The 26692-nt window shown below is 38.7% G+C and overlaps 1 protein-coding gene across 1 annotated transcript in view; it reads left to right on the top strand.

The window, feature by feature from the left end:
- The first annotated feature begins 293 nt into the window (after positions 1-293).
- Positions 294-26692, top strand: part of ESYT3 (extended synaptotagmin 3) — a 59901-nt gene continuing 33502 nt past the window's right edge. Inside the window, exons 1-7 of the mRNA XM_032210183.1 lie at positions 294-760; positions 8683-8724; positions 10354-10488; positions 11599-11675; positions 21800-21866; positions 21988-22077; positions 25589-25644. Coding sequence (XP_032066074.1) covers positions 413-760; positions 8683-8724; positions 10354-10488; positions 11599-11675; positions 21800-21866; positions 21988-22077; positions 25589-25644 — 815 coding nt within the window. The 5' untranslated portion in view covers positions 294-412. The remainder of the gene's footprint in view (positions 761-8682; positions 8725-10353; positions 10489-11598; positions 11676-21799; positions 21867-21987; positions 22078-25588; positions 25645-26692) is intronic.

Below are 26692 nucleotides of genomic sequence, written 5' to 3' on the forward strand. Positions count from 1 at the left end.
CCATAGACAAACTTATCGCGGCTTTTCCTTTCCGTGAGGCCCTATAGGAGGCAGCAAAGAGCAGCGACCCGACATCTCCCACCTGCCTGGACCGGCCGCTGGGGAAAGGAGGAGGCGGGGCTGAAAATCAGCGGCACACCTGAGCGAGACTTGGCTTTGCTTTGCTTTGCTGGGGCGGCGCTGAGGGAGGAGAAAGAGGAGGAGGAGGAGGAGAGTCAATGGACGGTGGCAGCCGCAGCAACAGTAGCAACACCGCGGATGCTCTTCGACGAGCGCTTGGAGCGCCCCGGGCTTCCTGAGGGAGCTGCGTTGAGGTGCTGAGCACCTGCCCGCTGACCCGCCCGCCCGTCCGCCCTCTGGCCCGGGATCAGCGGCGTCGTTCTTCGTGGTTTCTTGCTCGGGCTCCACTGCCATGCAGCCGGCGGCTGCTGCTGCGGCTCCGGAGCAGCCAGACTCTGCTGCCTCGAGCGCCGAGCCGAGCGAAGAAGGACTTTCGTGGTGGGAAGCGAAGCCGCTGCCCCCGATGCTCCGTGAGCTGAGTTCCTTCGCCGGCCGGGCGGTGCTGTGCCTCGCGCCGGTCTACCTGGCCGGCTACCTGGAGCTCAGCACGATCTGGGTGCTGATCGGCTTGTTTTTCTGGATGTGGTGGAGAAGGAATCGGCGAGAGAAGCAATCCCGGCTCTTGGCAGCCTTCGGGCTGGTTGAGGATGAAAAGCAAGCCATCAGCCAAGGAATCGCCCTCCAGCAGCTCCCGGCCTGGGTGAGTAGCGAAGAACAGACTTTGCTCTCTCTTGCTGGCCAGAGGAACAACTTGGGAAGGGAGGGGCTTGCTCTTCTGGAGCCAAGTTCTGCAAATGAGCCCCTGGACCTGGTATCTTCAGAGGCTTTAGTTGGATCCCTCTCTGTTCCTTAGTACCTGGTATTAAATAGTACAAGTAGAGAAAAGTACCTCTTCCCACCAAGTAGCCTATATGCCACCTCAGGGGGGAGCCTGGCAGTGCAATGGTGCTTGTCCATCATTGTTCTTTTCGGTGGGGGGGGGGGAGAACCTGCCATTCTCCACTGCTGGTTTGGAATTCAGGGGGACACCTAACAAATTAACATCAATCAAAACTGTGGTTTTAACTATGCTACTTGCTTACTGATCTTACTCATCAGAAATTAACGGAAGGGACCTTGGAGGTCTTCTAACCCAAGCTCCTGCTTAAGCAGGAGACCCTAATACCATTTCACACAAAGGGCTGTGGAATCTCTTCTTTGAAAACTCCAATGTTGGAGCACCCACAACTTCTGAAGGCAGGTTGTTCCACTGGTTAATTGTTCTAACTGTTAGGAAGTTTCTCCTTAGTTCTAAGCCTTTTGATTAGTTTCCATCTATTACTTCTCATCCTCCCTCAGGTGCTTTGGAGAATAGGTTAACTCACTCTTCTCTGTGATAAATTGCCTACTTTTAATAGGATTGAGAGTAAAACTTGGGCAGTGTGTTCCAGGACATTTATTGTAACCCAATGTAGACCCATCAAAGGCTGTCTCCTAGGGAGTAGCTCTGTGAGAATTAGTTTGGGCAAAAGATCTGATGTTGTAATGACACAGTTTTGCAAATCTTTCCCCTATAAAACCAAACGGATGCTCAGCATTCAGCACTTATTGTTGCAAGCCTTTAAGCTGTGATTTATGACTTTTAAACTTCTGTTCATTATGTTTTGTAGTTAAAATTGGTGCAAGTTTTAAAGTCCATTTCTGATTTTTTTAAAGAACTTGTTTTCAAAATGTTTTTATATTCTTTTTCCAAGCACAAAGTCATTGGCTGACAAAAACAACAACATCTTCCCCCGAGTGAGACAGAACACCTTTCACTTTGCTGCCAGGAGCAAATCTGGGGAGCTTTTTCTGGTCTTGGAGTTGCACTGCTTTCAAGGATTTCTTCCAATTCTATTGAAACTCAACCCCACCCTAAAATCTGGGCTGTGACCAAATGTTGTTGTTCATTGGGAAAGACAAGAACCTGCAGTGGCATTGCTAGGATTATGGGGTAATTGGGCAGAAAGTCCTCTGAGGTCCATGCACATACTCATGGGTGCTTTTTCTTTCTATGTCCCATCTCCAATAAATATTGGCATCTCTGTCTCTTTCCTTTGTATTTACAAGTGTTGGGCTGTGCTGCAGATGAGTTCTCATTAAGGTGTGGATGAATAAGAGAATAGAATATGTGATGTTGAATAACTTTGGCTATTTTCTGGCTAGAAAAAAAGCAATGAAGTTGTTGTTAGTTGCAAAGTCATGTCGACCCATCCTGACCCCATGGACAACGTTCTTCCAGGCTTTCCTATCCTCTACCATCCCCAAGAGTTCATTTAAACTCACACCTACTGCTTTGGTGACTCCATCCAGCCACCTCATTCTCTGTTGTTCCATTCTTCTTTTGCCCTCAATCTTTCCTGGCATTAGGCTCTTCTCCAGTGAGTCCTTCCTTCTCATTAGGTGGCTAAAGTATTTGAGTTTCATCTTCTGAATCCAAACTCCTGGTGATTTCTTGGAAGCATCCATATAGTTCAGTTAACAATAGTATAGAAGTGGCTTGCCATTGCTTTCTTCAGTATGCTTTTCTATTTCCCAGTCTAGTTTACAACTCAACTTTTGCTGGAGGTCTCTTATCCAAGTATAAAGCAGGCTCACCCTATTTAATTTCCAGACGTAGACAAAGCCAGTCAGATGTTGCCACCTGATAAAACCAGAATATAATCAATAAAAAACTTAGGCTTTCTAAACTGCTTCCAATGATCCAATTGTAATGGCCTCCTTGGAGAGGCATGACTCTTAAATTCTTGGCCTTTTGGCTAAGATCAAGAGTAGCATCTTAATTTCTAGGACATTCCCAGAAGGTCGTCTCATCAGCCTACAGTGAACTCATCCCCTTTGTGCTTCAATGAGAAGACCTCAGGGAGTGCTACCATCTGGTGAGATAGAAATATGAGATGGAGACTTCCAGAAGGTATCCCACAGGGTCTTCGTTTGCCAGACAAAGAAATTTGATGGGCTGACGTTTCCCCATAGTTGGTTGCAATTAAGTAAAAAAAAGCCTGTATAAAGTAAATTAGTGGAACAGAAAATCTGTTGATACATACGTTTTGAGGAAATGGGAGTGGTGATATACAGATGCAAAATTAGTTGATGTGCAATGCATTCCAAATGGTTAAAGGACTATCATATGTAAGAAACTCAACCAAATGATTATTTTTAACTTTGAACTTTACTAGATGCATATTTAATGTTTTTTAAAACAAATTAAGGTAACTGGTTGATTACTTGTATAGCCACTCTCTGCCAGTAGTTTCTGTTTCACATAGCTTTAACAAGGACCACAAATCCAGAATACCCACCAGAACTATATGTTGTAGTTGTTAAGATCAGTGGTGGGTTGCTAATTTTTTTACTACCAGTTCGGGCGTGCGCACAATGCTTTTGAGCCTGCAGAAGCATCCGGGCAGGTGGACGGAGCCTCCCACCATCACTACTACCAATTCACCTGATCCAGGCCAAACTGGGAGCAACCCACCTCTGGTTCAGATCCTATACTAAGACTGGAGGAGTGAAAGTTCATGTCCACTTTCAGCTGAGAAAACTCATTGAGCAACTTTGGACTAATCCTTATCCCCAGTCTAGTTCACAAAGTTCTAATGAGGTTAAGAGGATGAGGCTGACATGAGGATAAGAGAGGGTTGTGCAATGGACGTCGCTTTGAGCCTGCAGTAGAAAGGCATTATATACAGGTAGTCCTTGATTTACAACAGTTTGCTTAGTGACTGTTCAGAATTACAATGGTACTGAAAAAGTGACTTATTACCATTTTTCATACTTACGATCATTACAGCATTCTCATGGTCACATGTTCAAAATTCAGACTTTTGACAATTGACTCATGTTTATGGTGGTTGCATGTGGTCATGTGATCCTCTTTTGCATCCTTCTGATAAGCAAAGTCAATGGGGGAGCCAGGTTTGCTTAACAACTGTGTTACTAACTTAACAAATGCAGTGATTCACTTTAACAACTAGGACAAGAAAGCTTGTAAAGTGAGGCAAAATTCACCCATCTGTCTCACTTACCACCAGAAAATTTGTGGTCATAAGTCTAGGACTTTCTGTGTATCAAAGAAATAAATAGATTCCAGAAGACACCTCGTGAAAGGGTCTGTAAAAAAATATTTCGTACTCCTTAATGTCAACAGAAATGTTACAGATTTCTGGAAAAATTCTGCTCTGCTTCGTAATAAAGGGATGGATGTAGAAATAAGAACATAGAAATTTGTCTCTAGTTTGTTCAGTCATGGATTATTGAGTAAACCAAGTTTGATTTTGTGGTTGATGTTAGCTGCAAAGTCATGTCTGACCCGTCACGACCCCATGGACAATGTTCCTCCAGACCTTCCTGTCCTCTACCATCCTCTGGAGTCCATTTAAGCTCATGCCTACTGCTTTGGTGACTCCATCCAGTCACCTCATTCTCTGTCGTCCCTTTCTTCTTTTGCCCTCAATTTTTCCCAGCATTGAGCTTTTCTCATTTTCATTAGGTGGCCAAAGTATTTGCGTTTCATCTACAGGATCTGCCCTTCTAAAGAACAGTCAGGGTTGATCTCCTCTAGGGCTGACTGGTTTGATCACCTTGCATTCCAAGGCCAAAGAAATAATATTATAGCTTAATGCAGTGTATAAACCCTGACTGCCTTAACTTTTGACTGCCTGCTTAACTAAATTTAGAGTGCAGTGAAACAGCTGCATAATGATCTCTATTGGGTTAACGTCTTATTTACAAATATCATATTATTGCAGTACAGGATTTGCTAAAGAAGTTAGCTTGGATGGGAAAGTTGAATGAGTTTTGTAAATACCTCCTGAGACCTATCAGGTCTTATGGCTTTGAAAAGTTTTGAGTGTCAGATTTAATTCATATGGGCCTTATGCAAAGAACATTCCTTTATCGCTTTGAACCCGGAGCTGTTTCATGAAGGAATAAAGCTTCTAAAGGAATTCTTTCTAGAGGTATTCCAGAGCAGATTAAGAAGGAATCTGATGTTAAAAATCCGACAAACCTGTTAAATGGTTATGGGTTTGATTATGTTTTTTGGGTGGCAGGCTGATTGGGAATCTTTTTCTACAAAGCAGTCTTAATTTCTTTCAAAAACAGAAACAGGATAAGAGTAATAATAAGCAAACACTAGTTGGATCCCAGGTTTACCTAAATCTGAAGCACTGGGCTCATGGTAAATTTGGCACTTAAGACTTTGTAAATCCTAACTGATCCAAATACTTCACATCTTAGAAAACAGCCTATCGAATTACTAATGTATTTCATCTGTCTCTTTTTCCTGCCAACTTTATGTGAAAGGTTAAGTACAGCTTTCCTTCTCCTTCTGTATAAAAGCTATGTAGTGAAGAGGAAAATATGGCCAATTATGAACTATTGAATTTGTTATCATGAGAATGTAATACTTTCAGAACAGAATGCCTCAGTCTGACCTCTCTCAATTACACAGAAACAATACAGTAGCTGTTGCACCATTAGTGTGAATGTTAGTGTAGAGTAAATAAAGAACAATTGTTTCAGTGAGAACTGTTTAGAGCTGGACTTGCCAACAATGAATGAACTTTGCACCTCACATTTTAAAAGATGTTGATGCTTATCTACAATAGGGGGACCCTCTTCCTTGAAATAAAAAGCAACAAAATTTGACAAGCCACATTGGTTCACTGGAATAATCACAAAACACCTGGTTTTTTATGCATGTTATTTGTTTATACTATACCAGCAGCATTTCCTTATGTTATGAACTAACTAAGATCACGAGTGGTATAGTCCAATTCTGCCTGGGTGGGCTTCATCCTGCTAGTCAATCTGAAGAGAGATACAAAGTTATGTGTGAGATCAAGAACAAAATGAAGCTTGCACTCTGGGTGACTGTACTGTCCAGATCAAGCCTACATTTGAATTGACTCATATGAGGTATTCTAACAAACACTCTTTAAAACTGCCTTAAGGCTCAATTTTTCTGTTCCTCTGCTCGTCTGTTACATGTGAGGAACACTGAGGCTGAGTAAGAAATACCTGGAGTACTGTAAATCAGACATGGCTCGTCATTTTGTTTACTTTGCATTTTTGTTTTGCTTTACAAAGCAATCTTGTGTGAATCACTTTACCATTAGGGACTGGTTTGTTTCCTACTTGCTTAATCTAGTTTACCTGATGAGATGGAAGTATACTTAATAGTAAGAGAGTGCACGTGTTTATTCATAAGTGTCTTTTGCTTGGTTGAGTATATCTTCTCCTATGCAAGGAGACTACAGCTTGTCTCTCCCTCCAAAGTTATTGTTGAGAGTGGGACTCTGGTCTTGATCAGTAGCATTTGATAGCTTCTTGCAATGGTTCCACTGTAATACCCACATCACATCTAACATCAGCTTTCACTCAAATTGAGATTTCCTGCCCTCTTGTCTGAATTGTATTGTGTACCATGTTAATATATTTATATGGAGCCAAGCTTATAAATGTTGTAAGCCCATGATGGTGAAAGTATGGCACACGTGCCCGAAATGGCATATGGAACCATGTGGCATGGCACGCGAGGTGTCGTCCATTCCTCTTCCAGGTTACTGGCGTGCATGCACATGCAAAGATCAGCTGGCAATGTGTGCAGCAGTGCCGGAAACTAGACGAGCTGGTCTTCCATTTTCTGGTGTGAGCATGCGCCAGCTGATTGTTGTCCGTGCATGGTCGCCAGAAACTGGAAGACTAGCTGACCAGCATGCCAGAAACCAGAAGTTGTGCCGGAAACCGGAAGTTCATTTTCTGGCGTGTATATGCCCCTTGGGCAGCTCCTCTTCCAGGTTGTGGTCCTGACAAGTGTGCACATACGCTCCCTCCCTCCCTCCCTCCCTCCACAAATCTTGTGCAATTCATGTTGCAGGATTTGCTAATACATGATTATCATTTTAATTGAACTATGCTGAGAACTGATTTCGACCTGCCATTTATTTTATTTTTCTCCCAAAGCTGCTACCCATGTAGGCATAAATTCGTTGGTTTTATGCAGTCATGTGGCCATGGGAGATGGACATTGCGACTTCGAAACTCGATTGTAAATCCAGTTCTTAGTATTCTATGTTAACTAGGATCTCTCATTTAGAGTGCTTGTAAGCCAGCATACTACTTGTATTACCATCATTTCCTCTACTAAAAATTATATGCAGTTTAGGAAGGATACATAATATTATGTTTTATAATAATACTTTTATTTATGAATTAAATTTGTACTTTCATCATATTTTAATTTTATTTATTTATTATGTATCAAATTTTAAAGCCATCCATCTCTTTCACAGAGGGAGCCTTTCTTTTTCTATAATGCGGGACTTAGTGTGACATTTTACTTATGAAGTGAATGGAAACTTAGAGGCACCTGGCCTTTTCATTTATAGCACAGGGGTTAATAACATTGATTGTGAAGCACCTCTAACACATGAACATTTTTTAGAAAAGTTACTTTACCCCTTTGTTTTTAAAGCTACACATGTTTGTGTAATAATGAGTTATGTAATCTGTGGCCCTTAAAAAGCTTAAATAACAATTATCTAATTGTAATATTTAATACAATTAAAAGCAAAAATATTATCCTCTAATCTTAATTTAGATCAGACTTCCAGTTCATTCTAGAGTGGTTCTTTTTTTTAAAGAATGCATGGCCCTCTTAATTAAGGTATTTGCTCACAGTTTTTAGGGGAAAGCAATTCTACTTACTACCATTATCTTAAGATATAAATACAAAATAGGCCTTTATGTTGTTCATTTTTAATAAGTGAGCAAATTTTATCTGTACAATAAATCTGGTTTACCATGAAGAATTAGCCTAAGGCTAACAAGGTGAAATAAATCACTTTATTTCACATTAGTGTGGGTGACAAAAATTGAAGATAAAGAAATCTCAGTATTTCAATGATCTCCACTCTGAAATATGTGAGAACTTGGATTGCAGGTTAGGTATAATTGTGGGCTTCTATAGATGTCTTTATCATGATTCTTGAATAGCTGGTTGACCTACTTCAATTGACTATTCTCAGAAGAAGAAGCTGTCAGAGAGAAAAACAAAAATGATGTTTTTCAAAAGTATTGCTTAATTGGCTTTTAACTGAAAGTTCCACAAATTATTTTTTTCCTTCCTTCCTTCCTTCCTTCCTTCCTTCCTTCCTTCCTTCCTTCCTTCCTTCCGTCCGTCCGTCCGTCAGTCAGTCAGTCAGTCAGTCCCTGTTTCTAGAGGCTCTGGGCAACTAATAATCAAATTCCTATAAAATAAGCATCCCCCTCAACATCAAGATAATAAACAGAAAAAAGAGAAATTAGCTTGCTTGTATATAAAATGTTGCCCTCTACTACAAAGCTATAGCTATTTCTTTGAGTTGAATTAATCTTGCTTTCCATTTTTAGTACGGAGCTCTGCTTGCAACTGTAATTCTTTCATAATGGATATAAATCTGAAAATGAAATATATTTTGTAGGGATATTTTTGATATTGCTATAGAATCATGCTTTATAATAGTCCTTTGTTAGTCCTGTCACTTTATTTGCATCTTGCATATTAATTCTCATAGTCCAGTCAGTTTTCACCTGCTTCTTCTTTGCCTTGCTTTGCAGGTGCACTTCCCAGATGTTGAACGGGTAGAATGGCTGAACAAGGTAAGGCATTGGATATGAAATGAGCTTTTATCTGATAAACGTAAGATTGGAATGTTTCTGCTTCAAAGTTTGCTTTGTAACTTGACTGTTGAATCAACTGCGAATAAGCTTGTTTGCTCTAGTTAAGTGGCTGGGATAAGTTGGGTAACATTTGTATCAAATTCAGGGTTTGTCCTGAAGTTTGTTTGATCAAAATTCTCTTCCACTGAAGTAAAAAAACATTACCATCTGCCTTTGCAGAGATCTCTCCAAAACAAATTGTGCAGCAATCTTTGTTATCAAAACTAAGTAGCCATAGCATTTATGTCATCATATATGTTCAGCTCTTAGGCAGATCTTTTTTTTCCCAAATATTTTTATTTTCCAGTATTAGGCAGATCTTGATAAAAATGACAATTATCCTGTAATTATCTGAGTCTTCCTTGCCAGCCCAAATCTACAATACCTTCAGTGTTAATCAATCAAACTGCAGTAAACTGACTGGAAGAGTTGTCATCAGCACCAGACTTTAATCTGGCAGGACATATGGAATGAAATGCTCCCATGTCCAAGTAGTAAGATTTGCATATTAGATGTGGAAGAAAAGTGAAATATTGAACTACTCTGTCTAATGTTATGTTAGGAGTTCATAGCAGTAGCAAGAATAGAGAGAAAGAGAGAGACCATGCCTAGGCTGAAAATTATTCAATAGTTTGGGAAATTTTATGCATTCCTGGGAAATCATGAGGGAATCTAATACACAGCGTAAATTAAAGCAGTATTGCCAAATGTGTGTTTTGAAAATCATTTTTCTGAATCTTCTGATCTTATCCCAACAATTGTGACATCATAGCTGCCAGTTCTTTAGCTGGTGTTGGCCTTCATATGCATCCAACTCTTCCCAAGAACCTAGGTTGTTGTGATGTATCAGTGTAGATCCAAGCAGCATGACTTTTTGGTCTTTTGTAATTGACAGATGGAAATTTTGTAAATGTGCAGCTTTTCTAAGTGCTGTTCAAGATTTTCTGGTATGGTATCAGTATGCCAATAATCACTGGACTCATCACCATACTTTCAACTTTCATTTGAGATCATGATACTTTGTGGTCTTCTCCTATTCTTTTCCTTCTATTCTCCTATCCCCTGGTATTGCCACATCAATTATGCACATTTTCTTTTTTTTCAGCTACAGTTAAATCAGTGTAATATGCCAAGACTATCAATTTGAATTCAGAAACCCCACAATATTTAACTACATTTTCATCTAAAAAGTGTATGTTCTATCACTCACAAATGGTAAACAACCAGTGGTGGGTTCCTGCTGGCGTTCCTACCGGTTCGTTGAGTGTGCGCCAGATGCACACACTTAAAAGAAACTTGCTCGGAAAGCAAGGAAAACAGCTGAGGAGCGGCTGATCAATTGGTCGCCCCTGATCAGCTGGGCTTGGGAAGCTAAAATAAAGGTAGGTATAACCAAGGGTCGGATGGCTGGGCGGGCCCACCTTCAAAGCAACAGAGAACTGCTTTGTTCGCTGCTTGACAGCAGAGCTACCGGTTCTGAAGAACTAGTGCGAACCGGTAGAAACCCACCACTGTAAACAACGGTAATATACAAGTGGTGACATTAGCCTTTTATTGTTTTATGACTAGATTGTTGAACAGTTCTGGCCATATTTTGGAACAATTATGGAAAAGACATTTAAGGAAATCCTTGAACCAAAAATCAGAGGAAAGAATGTACATCTGAAAACATGTACATTTACTAGAATCCATCTTGGAGATAAGGTAAGGTGATGTCTTTGAAAATGACAGCCATTTCCAGACTTGTTTTTCAAAAGTGTATTTTCTGTGTCTACATAGGCTTAAGATATATCTGGATCCATTTATTTTAATTTCTGATTATTTGTGATACAATGATTTTTGATATTCACTTTATTAATTATAGCTGTAATATAATGTCCTTGTTCAAATCCGTTTCTTAAGTTACACTACTCGACTAAAATATAAAACTCTAGGTAGGGTAACATAGAGTAGATATCTGCACAAAAGGATTGTGAACTTCTATCCATTTTATTCAAAATAGGTATTTGTTTTCAGAATCTTTCAGATTATACATGAATCTTCCTCAAGATTTTAGCATAAAAAGAGAACAAAAAGATGTTGCAGCTTTAAAATGTAACTCCTGCCAGAAGTTAGAACTAATCTTATGATGTTTTTTCCCACCCTATTCTAAATATGTAATTGTTAAGTAGTCTCTACTTATAGGGGTTATCAATGGTAACGAAAAATCCTCTTTCCATTCATTATTCACTTAGTTCCTGATTTTATTAATATAAAAAGAGTAAAGATCCTTTGTTCGGTATTTTAAAAAATGCATGCAATAATATTGAAAGAAAATGCTTTGCATTGTCAATTCAATTAATTAAGGACTTAATTTTGTTCAGTAACCTTAAATTGGCAACTGAATTTCTGTTTTCTTAGCAAGTTTTTAAATTTTGGATGCCTTCCTTGTGTTGGATTCAACAGCTAACATTTTTAGCTGGCTGAATTTTAAAATACAAACTTAATGGCTGCAGTACAGCTTTTCCCCAAATAATGCCTCCTAGATGTGTTGAAGAAAAATCTTTCAACTCCCTGGTGACCGGAAATAATATCAGGTTTAGTTGCAAAACTCTGAGGGGTAGCAGATTAGAAAATATTCTGTATTTTATTCTGCAGAAAGAAAAGAAAACAACGGGCAGGAGAGAAAGATTCTGTAATTATTTTGTTTTCTTTCTGCAGATTTTTTTTTATTATGATGGCTCTAGCTTGATGTTTGGCTGTTATCTTTGTGCTAAGGTAAATGAGGCTTTCTCATTGCTGTATTAATAATACTGCTGCATGCGTTTCTTTCAGTGCCCTAAAATTAAAGGAGTGAAAACCTATACCAAAGAAGTTGATCGAAGACAAATAATCCTGGACGTGCAAATATGGTAGTATAGAACTGCATTGTTTCCTATAGTTTATCATTGGGAAAGAGCATGATATATTTATTTTATTTATTTAGTTTGTCAAATATGTAAAAGATAACAGGTATAAGTATAAATATGGACATGAACACAGGAAATTGGTATGAATAAATGGGGACAGTAGGAGAGGAACAGTAGGAATGCTGGTGTGCTTATGCACGCCCCTTACAAACCTCTTAGGAAAGGGGTGAGGTCTACACTAGACAGTTTAAGGATATAGTTATGGGGGTTTGAGGATATAACAACAGAGTTAAGTAGTGCATTCCATGCATTGACCACTCTGTTGCTGAAGTCATATTTTCTGCAATCGAGTTTGGAACAGTTTACCGAGAGTTTGTATCTATTGTTTGTCCGTGCATTATTGCGGTTGAAGCTGCACTTCAAGGTTGGCTTCACTAATAAGCAGTGAACAGTGAATTTTTCTGTGCATCTTGTTGCTAACAGTGATTGCTTTGCTTTTCCTAAAATGATGCTATAGAAATGGAATAGAGGCAACTTATGGCACCTCATGCAGAGTATATGAACCTGCAAAGGTACATTTATCACAATGAACATGAGCTTAGAGAGGTGTTTCTCTAAGTGTCCAGCATGCAAACAAATGAATAAAGATGAATGTTTGCTTTAAATGGGGAAACTTAGATTGAGACCATCCAGGAAGGATAATGATTGCAGGCTAGATTTATAAAAAGAAATGTGCTGAAATAACACCGATTGATGCCTGCAGTTTGTTCACATTGTCCATATTTAGCAGAGAATATGCATCTGAGTCATAAATATCTTGAAACAAGAACAGAATCATTAAAAAAAAATCTTAGGTATGGTATTTGCTAGGAATATAGCAAAAGTCGGTACTTTTGATGTGAAAAGTTTATTATGCTTCTGTCTAGAAATAGATTAATGATTGGGAATCAGTGGTAGTATTCAGCAGGTTCTGACCAGTTCTGGAGAACCGATAGAAAACAAAAAGAAAAAAGAAAAAAAACACAAAGAAAAAAAAACAAAAAAAGAGAAAAAAAAACCCATCATCACATACAGCATGTCGTTTGGTTACAGGTGTTTTAACATCTATCATTCTTATACGTTTATTATTTCATTTAATAGGTTATAATTTGGTATCATTTCTTATTCCCTTACCTGTGTAAGGAACACTTTGTATCTCTCTGTTATATATATATATTTAATACACACAACAGTAATAATAAAAAACACCCAAAAAGAGGGGGGGAAAACACAAAAAGAAAAAAAACCATCATCACATACAGCATGTCATTTGGTTACAGGTATTTTAACATCCATATTCTCAAATAATATTTACCATCTCAGACTTTCATCTAGTATAACTAAATACCTCACTTTCATTCTACAATATATATTCAGTTACCATTAGTATTATTTTTTCCCAGAAAGTATACTTATGTTCGTTATTATCCTTGTACTTCATACTTTCAAACAGAGGTCTTATTCTTTCATTTTTCAACAAAACGTCCTAAATAGTCACTACATATATATACCAATTTTCAATTATTCCCTTATTAAGATTATTTATCAGCAACAGGATATCATTATAATACGTTCTTAACATTGTACATTATATCACCAGTCCTCTATTAAATATACATAAAATCATTATTATCCTTATCCTTTTTAAAGCAAAAGATTCTAAAATATTCAATTCATAGATATATTCATTTTTCATTGTATCATTGTTAGTTTATTTCACAGCATAGTTGTATCATCATTCCCATCAGTGGGAATTTTGATTAGTTCAGAGAACCAGTAAATACCACCTGTGACTGGCCCCACCTCCATTTATTCTCTACTTCCCGAATCCCAGCTTATCGGGAAGGAATGGGAATTTTGCAGTATCCTTCCTCTGCCACGCCCACCAAGCCACACCCACAGAATGAGTAGTAAAAATTTTTGAATCCCACCACTGTTAAGAATGTAATTATTAGTAATTAGTAATAATATAATAACGGCCAATCCTATTTGTATTGAACTTTGCACAGGTAAGAATCTCTTATATTGTATGTTTATGTCCTTGGGTACCCGGAATATATATATAAAAAAAGAACTCAATGAAGCCATGTTTAGCTAAGTATTGCCTGAACCTCCTCTTTCCAACATGCATTGTTGAAATACTTCAGGAGAGTAATATATTTGGTTGTAGGAGAAAGCTGGATTAGCACTGGATAGCTTCAGTATTTCTCTTCTGCCTCCTTTTATGAAAAGGTGATATGGGTGTTTTCCCATTTAAGAGTTTGAGTGAAGAGGTAGTTTTCCATTGCAAATAGGCCTGTCTTGTTTGACAGGAATCCACAATCCTGCATGAGTCACAGAGGATGGGGGAAGGATTCAAAACCAGCTCAGCCAGTTAGGTATCCCGAGGGACACATCCTTGTATGTTGATTGGGAGTAGGTGCTGAGTTCTTCCTCCAGTTCTGAGGAAAAGAGGCGGAGCTATTCAAATCTTCAAGCAACCTCCTTATACATTGTACACATTGCTTCCTTGACTCATTGCTGCTTTAGTTCCTTTTAGACTGTCAGGGAGATAACAAGGTGCATGTTGCAAATTTGAGAATATGGGGGCGATATGACAAATGATCAACATCCTCTTAGAGCAGCATTATAGGCGCTTGTTTCTCCTTTATTTAGTTTATCACATTACAATGCTTGCTTATCTTAAGTAGTTTAGATTATTAGACAGGCAAGTGCAATATTTATAGCTACCTAGAGTATATATAAATAGTATATGAGTGTGTTGCTACTTATAATTGACTTTCTATTTGGTTTGCGTAATCTCTGAATATTGCCTTGTTCAAATATTTGTGAAAGATGCCTACATATTTGCGGTACTCTTAACTCATCGAGTTGCATTATATTTGGTGATCCAGGAGTTATTATATGACCACACGATGTATTTCCTTGTTCTCTGCATTGGTAATGTGATCTAATTCTCACTGCTTGAAGATGGAGGATCAACTTTGATGACATTCAGCACATAGCTGTCTGTTCAGTGGAATTTACTTTCATGCAGTCTTATGAAATATGCATATTTGTTTTGTTTTATAGAACCTTTCCTAGAAGAGGTGTTACAGGGAAAATAATTTCTATTGTATTGGGCTGCACTTCTTCAAGATTTTGGGTGTGGTTTCTGCAGGCTTGACAGAAGTTGCCACCAAATTGTGATTTTTAATGGGAAAGGGGAAATTATTAAATATAGAGAGTGTAATACTAACAGTTAACAAATTGTTTTTTGCATACAAATAACAGATATCTGATCTTTGGAAAAGAATTGAAAAAGTGGGAAGTTTTGCTGCCATGATATAAATTAGATGTCTGATTTGAAAGTAGAAAACTAGCTAGAAATCTTGTATTATAATATTTATCTACTTTCTTATAGTTGCTGTTACTCAGAATTCTTTAATTCTCCTTTCTTGGATTAAGTGTTAACTTTTATTGAAGATATTAAACTTAATTAAATATTATTTAATATCCCTTCTTCTCCTTTTTACTCACTCTTTGGCTAATGGCTACTTTTAGCCAGCCAATCAAAGGCCGAGGAAAATTTTATTTAAATATTTAAGACCATTTGTATGGCCGCCCACTCACTCCCAGTGATTCTGGCTGGCTTACAAAAATAAAAACCTAATATACAAACAAACAAAAACAATAACCCTTGGCAACACTTGATGGGTTCCATCACACTGTGTTTCCCAGGCCTTTTTGCAAAACTAGGTCTTCAGGGCCTTGTGAAAGAATGTCGAAGTGAGGGCCAATCTAATCTCCACAGGAATGATGTACCAAACAGGGGAGCCACCATAGAGAAGGCCCTTCTACTGGGTCCCACCAGATGGTCCCACCTTAAGAAAGGGGATGTGCCACATTCCTTCCCTCCCTGCTTTTGTGGGTCAGGTAGATATAACCGAGAAAAGATGGTCCTTCAAATTTTTGGCCTAAAAAATATTTTTAAACCTTAGTCTATTGCAGGGGTGTCAAACTCAAGGCCTGTGGGCCAGATCTGACCTGTAGGGTGCTTAAATCTGGCCTACCGGGAAATATCAAAGAACCAGCCCCCATGGCCCGTTTTCAGCTCCCCAGCCTCTTGCAGGACTCTGCCAGCCAAAAATGGGAGAGTGCTGCAAGAGGCCGTGGAGGCCGAAAACATAAAGTGACCAGATTTTAAGATGGGTAAAGCGGGACATCATTGACCGGGGGGGGGAAGGGCTCGGAGCACCTGAGCTGTAAAAAAAAAAAAGGAGGACTGTAAAACCATGAAGCGTTACCCCTGCCGCCGCCTCCTCCTCCTCCTCCGCAGTGCTTTTGAGGAGCATGGGGCCTTTTTTTTCCTGCTCCCACCCCCTCCGCCACCTTCCTACTGGCTCCCGCAGCCTTGTGGCTCCTCAAAAGCACGGCGGATCTGTGTGTTTGTGTGTGTCTGTCCCAGCCTTCATTCCTGCTCACTTCACACTGGATACACAAAAAGAGCAGTCAAAATGTGTGTGTCTGTGTCTGTGTCTGTGTCTGTGTCTGTGTCTGTGTCTGTGTGTGTACGATTTTTACCAGCAACAAAAGGGGAATTGCTAGCAGGGTCTTTTATTTGCAGCTGTTAAGTGCTCGGTTACAGCAATTACAAGATCTCAGGAGGAATGGGGGAACCTGGGGAGGGGGCATGGGGGAGGGAGGGGAATCTCCCCAGCTGGGCTTTGACCGATCCTGCAGGGGCTGGAGGTTGAGTCAACCCCAATATTAACCCCCCTCTTTAAACCCAGTTTCCCTTTTGCCTCTCCCTACCTAGGCTACCCAGTCCCACCGTGCCAGGCTTCCTGCCGAGCAAACACACCACCAATCCCAGCCCCAGGACAGCTGCCACCCACAACAGCTGCAACTTCCACCCCATCCCAGGGAAGGAGGGAGGGAATATAGAAAAACCCAATTTTGGCTGTGTGTTGAGATCCGGAGCCTGATCGGCGAATTAACTTCATTTCATATGAGGATCAATTCGCTGTTTCTTTTTCCCCCAACCCAGCCAAAATAAGACCAATCCAGCCCAGCCTGATCCGAAGTCCGCAGCTGCTAAAGCTTTCCCAGACCGGTGTTTTTAACATTGGCGATGGGAAGGGAATCCGCTGTAGGGATCCCAGCCTCAGCAAATGCCCCCCCTTCTCTCTCCTTTCCACCCCCGCCAACAGGCATCGGCTGGAACAGGTTAACCTCCTTGTCCTTTAGATTATTCGTATTATTCCTCGGTTTCATGGCCATCGCCCCCCCTCCTCTTTAAAAAAGAGGGACCTGAGATTTAATTTAGCCACACAGGTTCTCCTAACTGGATCCCAGGGTGGCATGGGGAAGGAAGAGGAAGGGGGATAGGGGAGGGAAGGGGGATTGGAGATCACAAGGTAGGAAAGGGATAGATTAAAAAAATAAGAAGGGATCGTACGCCCTCACCCACCCACTCCCAACCCCATCCGACAGAAGGAGACAAGAGAAGAGCAGCAGAGAGAAGGAAATCTCCTCCATCCCCCCTGCCTCTTCCAAATTATACACATAGACACTGCCCTCCCCATCCCGCAGCCCCAATCCAGACGCACCAATTCAAGCTCCCAGATCTATCTTTCTTTTTTTTTCTCCACTCATCTCCCCCTCAACCAAACAAATGAGCAAAGGAAATACAAGAAAAGCAGCTTTTAAATAAATAAATAAATAAATAAATAAATAAATAAATAAATAAATAAATAAAATCCAAGGCACGGGAGAAAAATCCTCCTTTCCCCTAATTCCCACTTTCCCCCCATCCCGCCTCCCAATCCATTTGGGGTGGATTTCTTTATTTGCAATAAATCCTGGGTTCCCCCCCTTTTTTTTTAAAGAAGGAAAATGACAGATGATCTCCCCCACTCCCACCGCACCCCCCTCACCAAAAGGAGACCAGAGAAAAGCAACCAGATCGAAAGGAAGGGAGATATGATTGTGTTTGGAAGAGCCTCCTCCTCGCCGCACTGCCGCCACCAGAAAGCCCCCCCCCCCGAGGCCGCTAGATGGCGCAAAAATGTCACATGTCAGGTTCGCACACGCAGGAGGGGAGGGAGCCTCGCCCCTCGTCAGGTGCTGCGAGCGAGCTGAGCGAAGGGAGGGAAACCACTGCCCTCTAAAGGCCACATCGGGAACGACACTTCAGAGAAATAAAAACTTTTTTTTAATGGCGTCCTTTTTAAAATTGATGATTTGGCGTCTTTTATTTCTTTTGGAAAATCGGGACTTTTTAAGCATGCCACGGGACACAGGACAAATTTTGAAAAATCATGACTGTCCCGCCAAAAGCAGGACGTCTGGTCACCCTATGAAAACAAGGTCGTGTTTTGACCAGCAGGGTGCATCAGGAGGTATCCAGTTTGACACCCCTAGCTTATTGCATACATTATATCAAATTATGTGGTAACCAAGTTTCATCTCACCGAGGCATCAATGCCACTTACATGCCACTGAAGTATCTCAGGCATGTGCCCAGCAGCCTGCCATGTATGACTGCATCATCATGATATTAGTAGTATGTCTCTTGTGCTGTAACACAGGAAGTTATTTAAAAAGTAGAAATCAAAGTAAATCTAAATACAGGAATTGGCTTGTGATCAATGTAAGTAGCATGTTATGCAAAACCATTCTCTCCTTAGGGGAGTTTGTACCATGCTCCTTCCCACTCCATTGAATAGTTTTATTTGACTCATCTTTTCCTGCCACTGCTAATTAAGCAAGTCTGCTCAATTCAAGCCATCAAAGCAGGACTGAAATGCAGAGGTCCAGAACAGGGCCAGATTTTCCTATAGGCTAACTAGGCTTCAGCCTAGGGCCTCAAGATCAAGAGGGGCCTACATTCAAATTGTTAGCAAAATTAAAATTACACTATTCTAAAAACAGTGAACACTAAAACATTGAACCGAAAATAAGGAGAAATTCTACGCATATGACTAATAAACAAACATAAAAATGTATTGGTTAAGATCGTTCCAGTGCTGTGGCAGTTTGGGAGCCCGCCCATGTTCCTGGCACTGGCCGTCGGGCGAGAGGCGCGGCCGCTCCCAGTAGATGCCCCATCGAAGCGGAGCCCACCAACGGCCAGGCAGGTGAGGGCGAGGGGGCCGAGCCGAGCAGCTGAGCGCAGCAGGAGAGGCGGCTGGCCTCGCTGCCTTTGCCGCAGAGCAGAGCCGCCCTCCGTCGGGAGGCCAGCTATATATATTGATATATATTGATATATATCACAGTAATGATGTATTTTATTGTCTCTCATGTAATTTACAAACTTAAAAATAGGAGGTGAAAGGGCCTCATAAGTGGAATAGCTTAGGGCCTCTTTTCATCTAAATCCGGCCCTGTCCAGAAGTCATTAAAAAGTGTAAGAGGGGAAAGTCTTCCTTGTAAAAATCCATGACTTGCCACATTTTGAAATGAAATGAGGCACATAGCCTTCCCCAAGCTGGATGTTTCTAAGTGTATGGACTTCGGTTTTCAGATTGTCAGACAGCACGACATTGCTCAGCAAACATAAATGCAGTTTGCATGGTTTAGTTTAGCATGTTGTATAAACCTGCCAATTTACATCCTTTTATAACCATGCTTAAAGAAACTTCACCTGATATAATGGATAAACTGCATCATAATTTGAGCTACTTCTGCTCAGCATTGGCAAAACGTTTGGTCCAGTGAGACCATTGTAGACATAAACTTGGGGGAAGGTATTTTTGAGCTAGCAAAGCAATCTGGGTTATTCCAGATATATGGACTTCAACTCCCAGAACCACCTATGTTAGTTACCTTGTCTCCTATGGGCAGACTTGATAATATCGATAGAAATTCCTGACAATTTCCATCCTCCATGTATTCCCCTATTTGGGGTCTTTTGACTTACAAATTTTGAAAGTAAGGCAGGAGATGCTGGCTTTCTGCCTCATTCTACATATAGGAAAAGATAGTTGAAAATTGTGTGGTCAAAACTCTGGGATTAACACCAGACAAACACTTAAACAGTAAATATTACCTTAATCAAGGAACTACCAAGGAGAAAACCATATCCCCATCAAAACTGGCAGGTCAACCTACTTTACATAAACATAGAACAAATCCGACACTCACTAGCACTGATGATATTACTTACCATAGTTGAGTAATGTCTCCAAGCAAACAACCAAGTCCAGAGAGCACCAAGAACTCAACAATTATTGTGTTCATTTGCATCTGCTTTCTTTGGTTAGAAAAACATTTTTTTAAATAATCATATAGTTTCAGTCAAAAGAGAAAACAAAATTAGATTTTGCTAATGGACACACTGATCACCAAAATAAATTTTATTGCAAATACACTTTGGATGGTGTGCTAAAAGAAATTATTACCTCTTACTGCCTTAGACAACAATATGGTCTTAAGTAGAGCTTTTTACACACTAGAAGGCTACAAGAGTTGAATAAGCATGCTATCATCAGATTAATGCAAAACAGTTTGACAGCAGAACGTGTCATCTCTGTCAAACCTTTTGACAAGGATTACACAGGAAATGCATAAACAGTTCTAAGTTTTTGTGACATATGAGGTCAACTAAACTTGACCTAGCTTCTATTTTGCAAATGCTTTCCATATTTCATTCTGACATGACCATGTGTTATTAGCAAAGACTGAAAATAAAATTTGATTTGATCGTAAATACCTCAGTAGTTAGATTAAAAATTTTCAAGGGAACAGGCAAAGAATTGGAGGTAGAAAACTGCTTGTTTGAGCCACATTATTGGCCAAACTATTTTGAATCATTCAATTGGACAGTCTGTTCCATTAGAAAATTTAAAATCCAAAAGAAATTTACGGGATTGACTATAAGACAATGTTATATTTATTATAATTTGTTTTTTTTATTCCCAAATGGTCCTATAACACAAATTTAAAAGTTCACCCTTGATAGTTATCTTGTATTTCCACAAAAGAACTGTTGTGTGTGAAAGCTTACTACAGTTGGGGCTTTTGCAACATGGAATTTGTAAGAAAAACATACTCGTGATTGATTGATTGATTGATTGATTGATTGATTGATTATGCCACCTACCTTGCTGTCCAAGTAAATTAGTTTTGTTGCCTTCAAGCAGCAACAATCTTATTGGTCAACACTTACTTATAAATCTTATTTGTCTGCAATCAGTTGAAGTAATCAATATAAACTCATGTGCATTCCTACTTAATGTTAAAACAGTTTAAAGATTTGAAACTTTGTTTAACCAGTGAGTGACCCTTCTTAAATATTTTATGTGTGAACTGTTATTCCAGTTACAAATTCTCTGCAAAATTTATTGAGAGGCTAAGTAGCAGGAATAGGAGCTATAATTTGAAGAATTTCATTGGAGCCCTATTATTAAGCAATGTTAATCTTATTTCAGAGTAATACTTTAATCTGAATGGGTCATCACCTTTCTTTGAACATCTAGGGTGCTTTCTGATTATTACAATTAGTAGATTCTGTGCAGTTATTCCATCGCTTTTTCCTTAATGGACTTTTGTGGGAGGAAAAAGTAAAAATAATGGATGGCGTCTTATTGTTTAGTAAAAAGGCAACCAAAGAGGGGATTTTTTTTCACCATAATTCTTGGTGTATGTGTGTATATATTTGTGCATGCATGTATATGTACTGTATATACAAATACATACATACATACACACACTGATTAAATCTACCAGATTTCCTGAAAGTTATATAGTGATAAAGAAATAGGCTTAATCTGGCAAATATATTGCTTGAGATGCCTAAATATATAAATAAATAAATGTTATGGTATTTATATGTAGCAGAAAAATATTAGCAGCATAAGAAAGTAAAGTACTATAATAAGTTGTCTGTTTCTTGAAACAAATGTGATGTTATTATAGTAAAATATCTCTGGTCTAAAAATATATTCACAGATACTCTTATATCTTTTTAATCAGAGTTTTGTTCTTCATCTTATTCTATTCAATATAAGAAATTCCTTTAAAATATTAAGAAAAGACTGATCATTTTGTCTTTTACTTTGTTTTTTTTCGTAATTAATACCCTGCTAATTGTAACACCTTCTCAGTTATATAGGGGATTGTGAAATTCACATGGAGCTCTCCAAGATTAAAGTAGGAGTGAAAGGACTACAGGTAGGTACAGAACAATTTTATGAAACATTTTTAGATATTTCCTAATTTTTTTTCCTTCCCGGAAAACAAAATCAATATTATTTCCTTCATTTTTAAAAAAATTAAAATTTATTTTTTGCAGTTGTATGGAACGTTACGAGTAATTCTGGAGCCACTTCTGACAGATATACCCTTTTTTGGAGCTGTAACCATGTTTTTTCTGCAGAAACCCGTAAGTCAATTCTGATACACCATTATATAACTAGGAGGAAGACAGCTGTGTTTAACCAGGAATCTGATAGCACATTTTTCAACTAAAAATTTTTATGAACAGACTTTTAATTTGTAAGTCAAATTAACAAGTTAGCATTCCTCATGTTTTGCCAATTTAGAAATAGTGTCCTTCCACATTAGGATTACTAATTTAGACATTGGTCAGTGGGTTTTATAATAAAATTGAGAATGTGCTTCTAAAATGTGGAAGATTATTTCTTCTTCCCAAACATCATTTTAAACAAAGAATGCAAACCAAACCAAAGAGGAAGATGGCTTTAAAATATGCCAACATACTATTATTCAGAGATAGTAATATTTAATAAGTTCACTTAATTTAACTACAAATATTTCACTGTAGCTCTTCAAGGAAGTACCCTCCATGATAGCTCATTGATAAAAAATAAAAGCATAAAAACATTAAGAAATAAAATCGGCAATAAAAAAACAATTTAGAATTTTATGTAACCTAGTGCTCTTATAACAGTTTTATTTCTTTTAAAACAAACATTTCATCATTCCTCAATCAGTAAGACATCGGAGTACAATTTTTTGTGTGTCAAAATAGTTCTAATTTACCACCAAATTCTTGTCTAGCCTAATGTATACCCCTCCCTCCACCCTCCCCCCCCCCAACCCCCCTCCTTCTTCCCCCCCCCCCGACTTCCCAGAACCCGTACACGGTATGGATTTTTAACAAACACAGTCTAAAATCTATTGAGAAAAAAGAAATAAAGAAATTAATGACATCTCTACATTGATCTTAGCTTCTTCTTGCTGAGCTAACTTTAAACAATTTAAATCATTTCTGATCTTAAGCATAGGCTAACTGGAATTTCTTGGTCCCGTATTTATTTTGTATATGGTCAATCCATTTTTTCCAGTCTCGTTTATATCTTTCATTTGAGTGATCTTTAAGATATGCCGATATTTTAGCCATCTCGGCTAAGTTTGTAACTTTCAATGTCCATTCTTGAGTTGTAGGCAGGTCTTCCTTCTTCCAGTATTGCGCTACCAACAGTCTTGCTGCCGTTATTAGGTGCAGAATCAAGTTAGTCTCTACCACTGTAAAGTCAGTACATATATCTAGTAAGAATAACTGAGGAGTAAACTTTATCTTTCTTTTAAAGATATTTTGCATAATCCACCATATTTTTATCCAGAATGCCTTAAGCTTTTGGCAGGTCCACCATATATGATAATATGTAGCATCGAGAGAACCACACCTCCAACATTTAGGCTGTACATTCGGATACATAGAAGCCAACTTTTTAGGATCTATAGAACATCTTATAAAAATTTTCTCTCAGGTTTTGAGCTTGTGTGAATTTCACATTTGTTACCCATATTCTTTCCCATGTATCCAACATTATTGCTTCTTCAATATTTTGAGCCCACTTTATCATACAATCTTTAACTAATTCTGTTTCCGAATCCATCTGTATTAATACAACCTAGTAACCTAGTGCTCTTATAAAAGGAAAATGAAACCATTTAAAAGTAATTAATCCAACCTTTAATAGTGCTAGTAAAGATTTCTATTCAGGTTAACTTTCAAGAACCAAATGGGTTTTCAAGTTTCATCTAAATTAATGAACATTAAGTCAACCACATGTTTCTTCAGCATGAGTTTCACATATCTGAAACCATTTCCAAAAAAACATGTGTGCTGTCAGGTTGCCTCAGGGTGAAGTTGAGTCATTTCAGGTGAGCTGCACTGCATTACCACTGCCTAAGTCCATCCCTAACCTATTGAGAAAGCAACTTCTACTCCAGTTTTCTTGCTTTTATTAAAGGAGATTTTGTTTTTCTCCATGTTGGTGCAAATAGTGTAGACTATAGACCAATCTATCTAATGAGTGAATTTCATTCCATCTTACAAAACTTCTACTCCTAAATGTTAGTGTCTCCCCCAAGTCCTTGGACTATGTCTTCAAAGCTGAAGGACCTTTGAGGGATCCTTAAACAAAGTTCAGTAGTGAAACAATTCAATTTTTGTGCCTTCCTTTATTCCTTCCTCCTCCCTCCCAAATGATCAGTGCACTGTCCCAGCAAACTGTCATACAATTGTAAATTAAAACTGTGGTATGGAAAGAAAATTGGTCTTAAGTACTTGAACAGTTTGGGGGGGAGGGGGGAAGATTCACAGAAGCCCACTAATCTGTAAATCTATTGGCAGTCTATTTTAATTAGCATACAACTTGTGTACCCAAAGTACAGGATGATAAGAGGAAGGCAACATCTGAAGCACTCTTTTATCATATAAATATGCATAAGATCACAGCTTTTATATGGTGCTTACTCTGACTTTTCAATTATTTTGTATCCTAGGGGAAAAAAATATAGTATTAGTTCAAAAGGTTGCTTTGGTGTAAGATTATTCAGCCTCCCCTTTGCCTTCATTGCACTAAAAATAATGTTCACTGTCTTGTATGTTCAGACACCATCTTCACCTATATACTGTATTTATTTATTTGTATTTATTGATTCAATTTCTACATCACCCAACTTATTTAAGTGATTTTGGGTGGTTTACCAATAATAAAACCTTATAAACACATGAATCAAACGTAGTTTGAACACAGAGTTAGGAACAAATTACCAATTTTCCTTACAAGGAAAAACAAAAATCAGAGTTAAAATGCAGAAGGCTACAGCATTGAAAGAGATGTTTTGTTGAACAGGCAGATTCATTCATGGAAGAAGTCTCTGAACCTCTGGTTGTCATAGAGGAAGCAGGAGAGAAGGTCCATGCATTGCTATGATAATTCAGCACTCAGAGTGCACTGTTATTCCTGAAATTAGCTATGTGAGTTCTGGCCAACTATATACATCTGACAAACATGTGTTAAGAACATTTAGAATGTTGACACATACCGATTGTCTCAGCCCTTCATTGCAAAGGCATGAGAAGTGTGACAGGCTCCAGTGAAGGAAATGAACCAAGGTCTTGATGATGCTTATTCATCTCCATTGAACACAAAACATTTATGCATGTTCCTGCCCTCAGGCTGCCTTGCTAGGTGGTTAGTTTTCTTGCTCATGAACTTGTAGCGGTAGCCAAAATGCCTTTTATAATGGATGGGTAATAGAAATGACCAAATAATTCCTCAAGGCTTATTTGGTTGACAATCTGAATTCACTCAGAACGGTGACACAGTGCTGAATTAAAATACCATAAATATATCAGATGAATGATGGATGCTTTATTTGTTGTCAAATGTTTGAATAATCTTATTGTTATAATTATAGTGATTTTATTGTACTCAATATCCTTGAATTTTTCAATAGTATGCTATATGCATCAAGAAAAAGACTGCATGTTCATTTTCTGGTGTCTCCAATAGGATTTTGATGAACCATGTGTCTAATTTGATATAAAGTAGATTTCCATGATCCTATGTTTTAAACCAGCTCTATTTTCAGTTATTAACCTTGCATTTTTGCTGTTGGGTTAATTATTATTGCAGCACTTGGAAATCAATTGGGCGGGGCTAACAAACCTGTTGGATGCTCCAGGCATTAGGTAAGTAGCCTCTCTCCAAATGAGCTAGGAACAATCTAAATGTTAAATACCCAGTTTGGTTTAGTGGTTTGTTTGCTGTTCTAGGAAGCAGGAAACTGTGAGTTCTAGTCCTGCCTTAGATATGAAAAGCCAGCTGGATGACTTTGGGCCAGCCACTCCAACCCAGTCCAACCCACCTCGCAGGATTGTTGTTGTCAGAGGGATAAAGGACTATTAAGAATGTTCACTACCTTGAATTATTTATAAACAATAATATCAACTAAATAAAATCTCAAAATGGAGATCAAACAAAAGAGATGTTTTATGGCAATTCTACAACAGGGATGACTTATTGTGGGTGAGCACAGAGCCAAACAGAACCTACGTCCTTCATAGACATTCTAGAAAGTAAGGGCATAAGAACTGACCACACAATGAACCTGCAAGTAAAATTCTTAAAGGTTCTTAGTTTTTCTTTGTAATTCTAGTTAGAAATGTTGGGACCATTTGTGCTACTTGGTTTCTAATGGGAGTTTTTGGTTTGCTTTGCTACTTTACCACACCTTGTGTCACCACAAAAGTAATGTCAACACTAACCAAAAGAAATTGTCACGTCCACAAGGAGAATTATTTTGCTGAGGTTTTGACAATGTCAACATTTCTTTTTAGGCTACCTGACAATAAGGATGTCCTTGAATGTTTATGTTTCTTTTTATTGATTTTGATTTGGTTATTTTAATGAAGAAAACATATTGTTCTTACCTCGTAAGAAGAGTTTTTGCTTCCAAAAAATAATTACCTGTAGATTTATTGGCATTAGGAGTTTTCTTGTTTTACACTTACTGATAAGAAAAGTAAAAGCTGTTGAAATAACAGAATTTAACAGGAGATGAAAGTAGATATAGATTTGGTACCCACAAAGTGAGCTGGCAATGGAACATCTGGGACTTGAAATCCATACTTCTTCAAGTTGCCAAGGTTGAGAAGTGCTGGTATAGTGGTTAAATCTGAAAGACTGAATTCTACTCCCGCCTTCATTCGGCACAAAGCCAGCTGAGTGATTGGTCCA

The sequence above is a fragment of the Thamnophis elegans genome, chromosome 1 (genome assembly GCF_009769535.1).
Source record: "Thamnophis elegans isolate rThaEle1 chromosome 1, rThaEle1.pri, whole genome shotgun sequence".
NCBI lineage: Eukaryota > Metazoa > Chordata > Lepidosauria > Squamata > Colubridae > Thamnophis > Thamnophis elegans.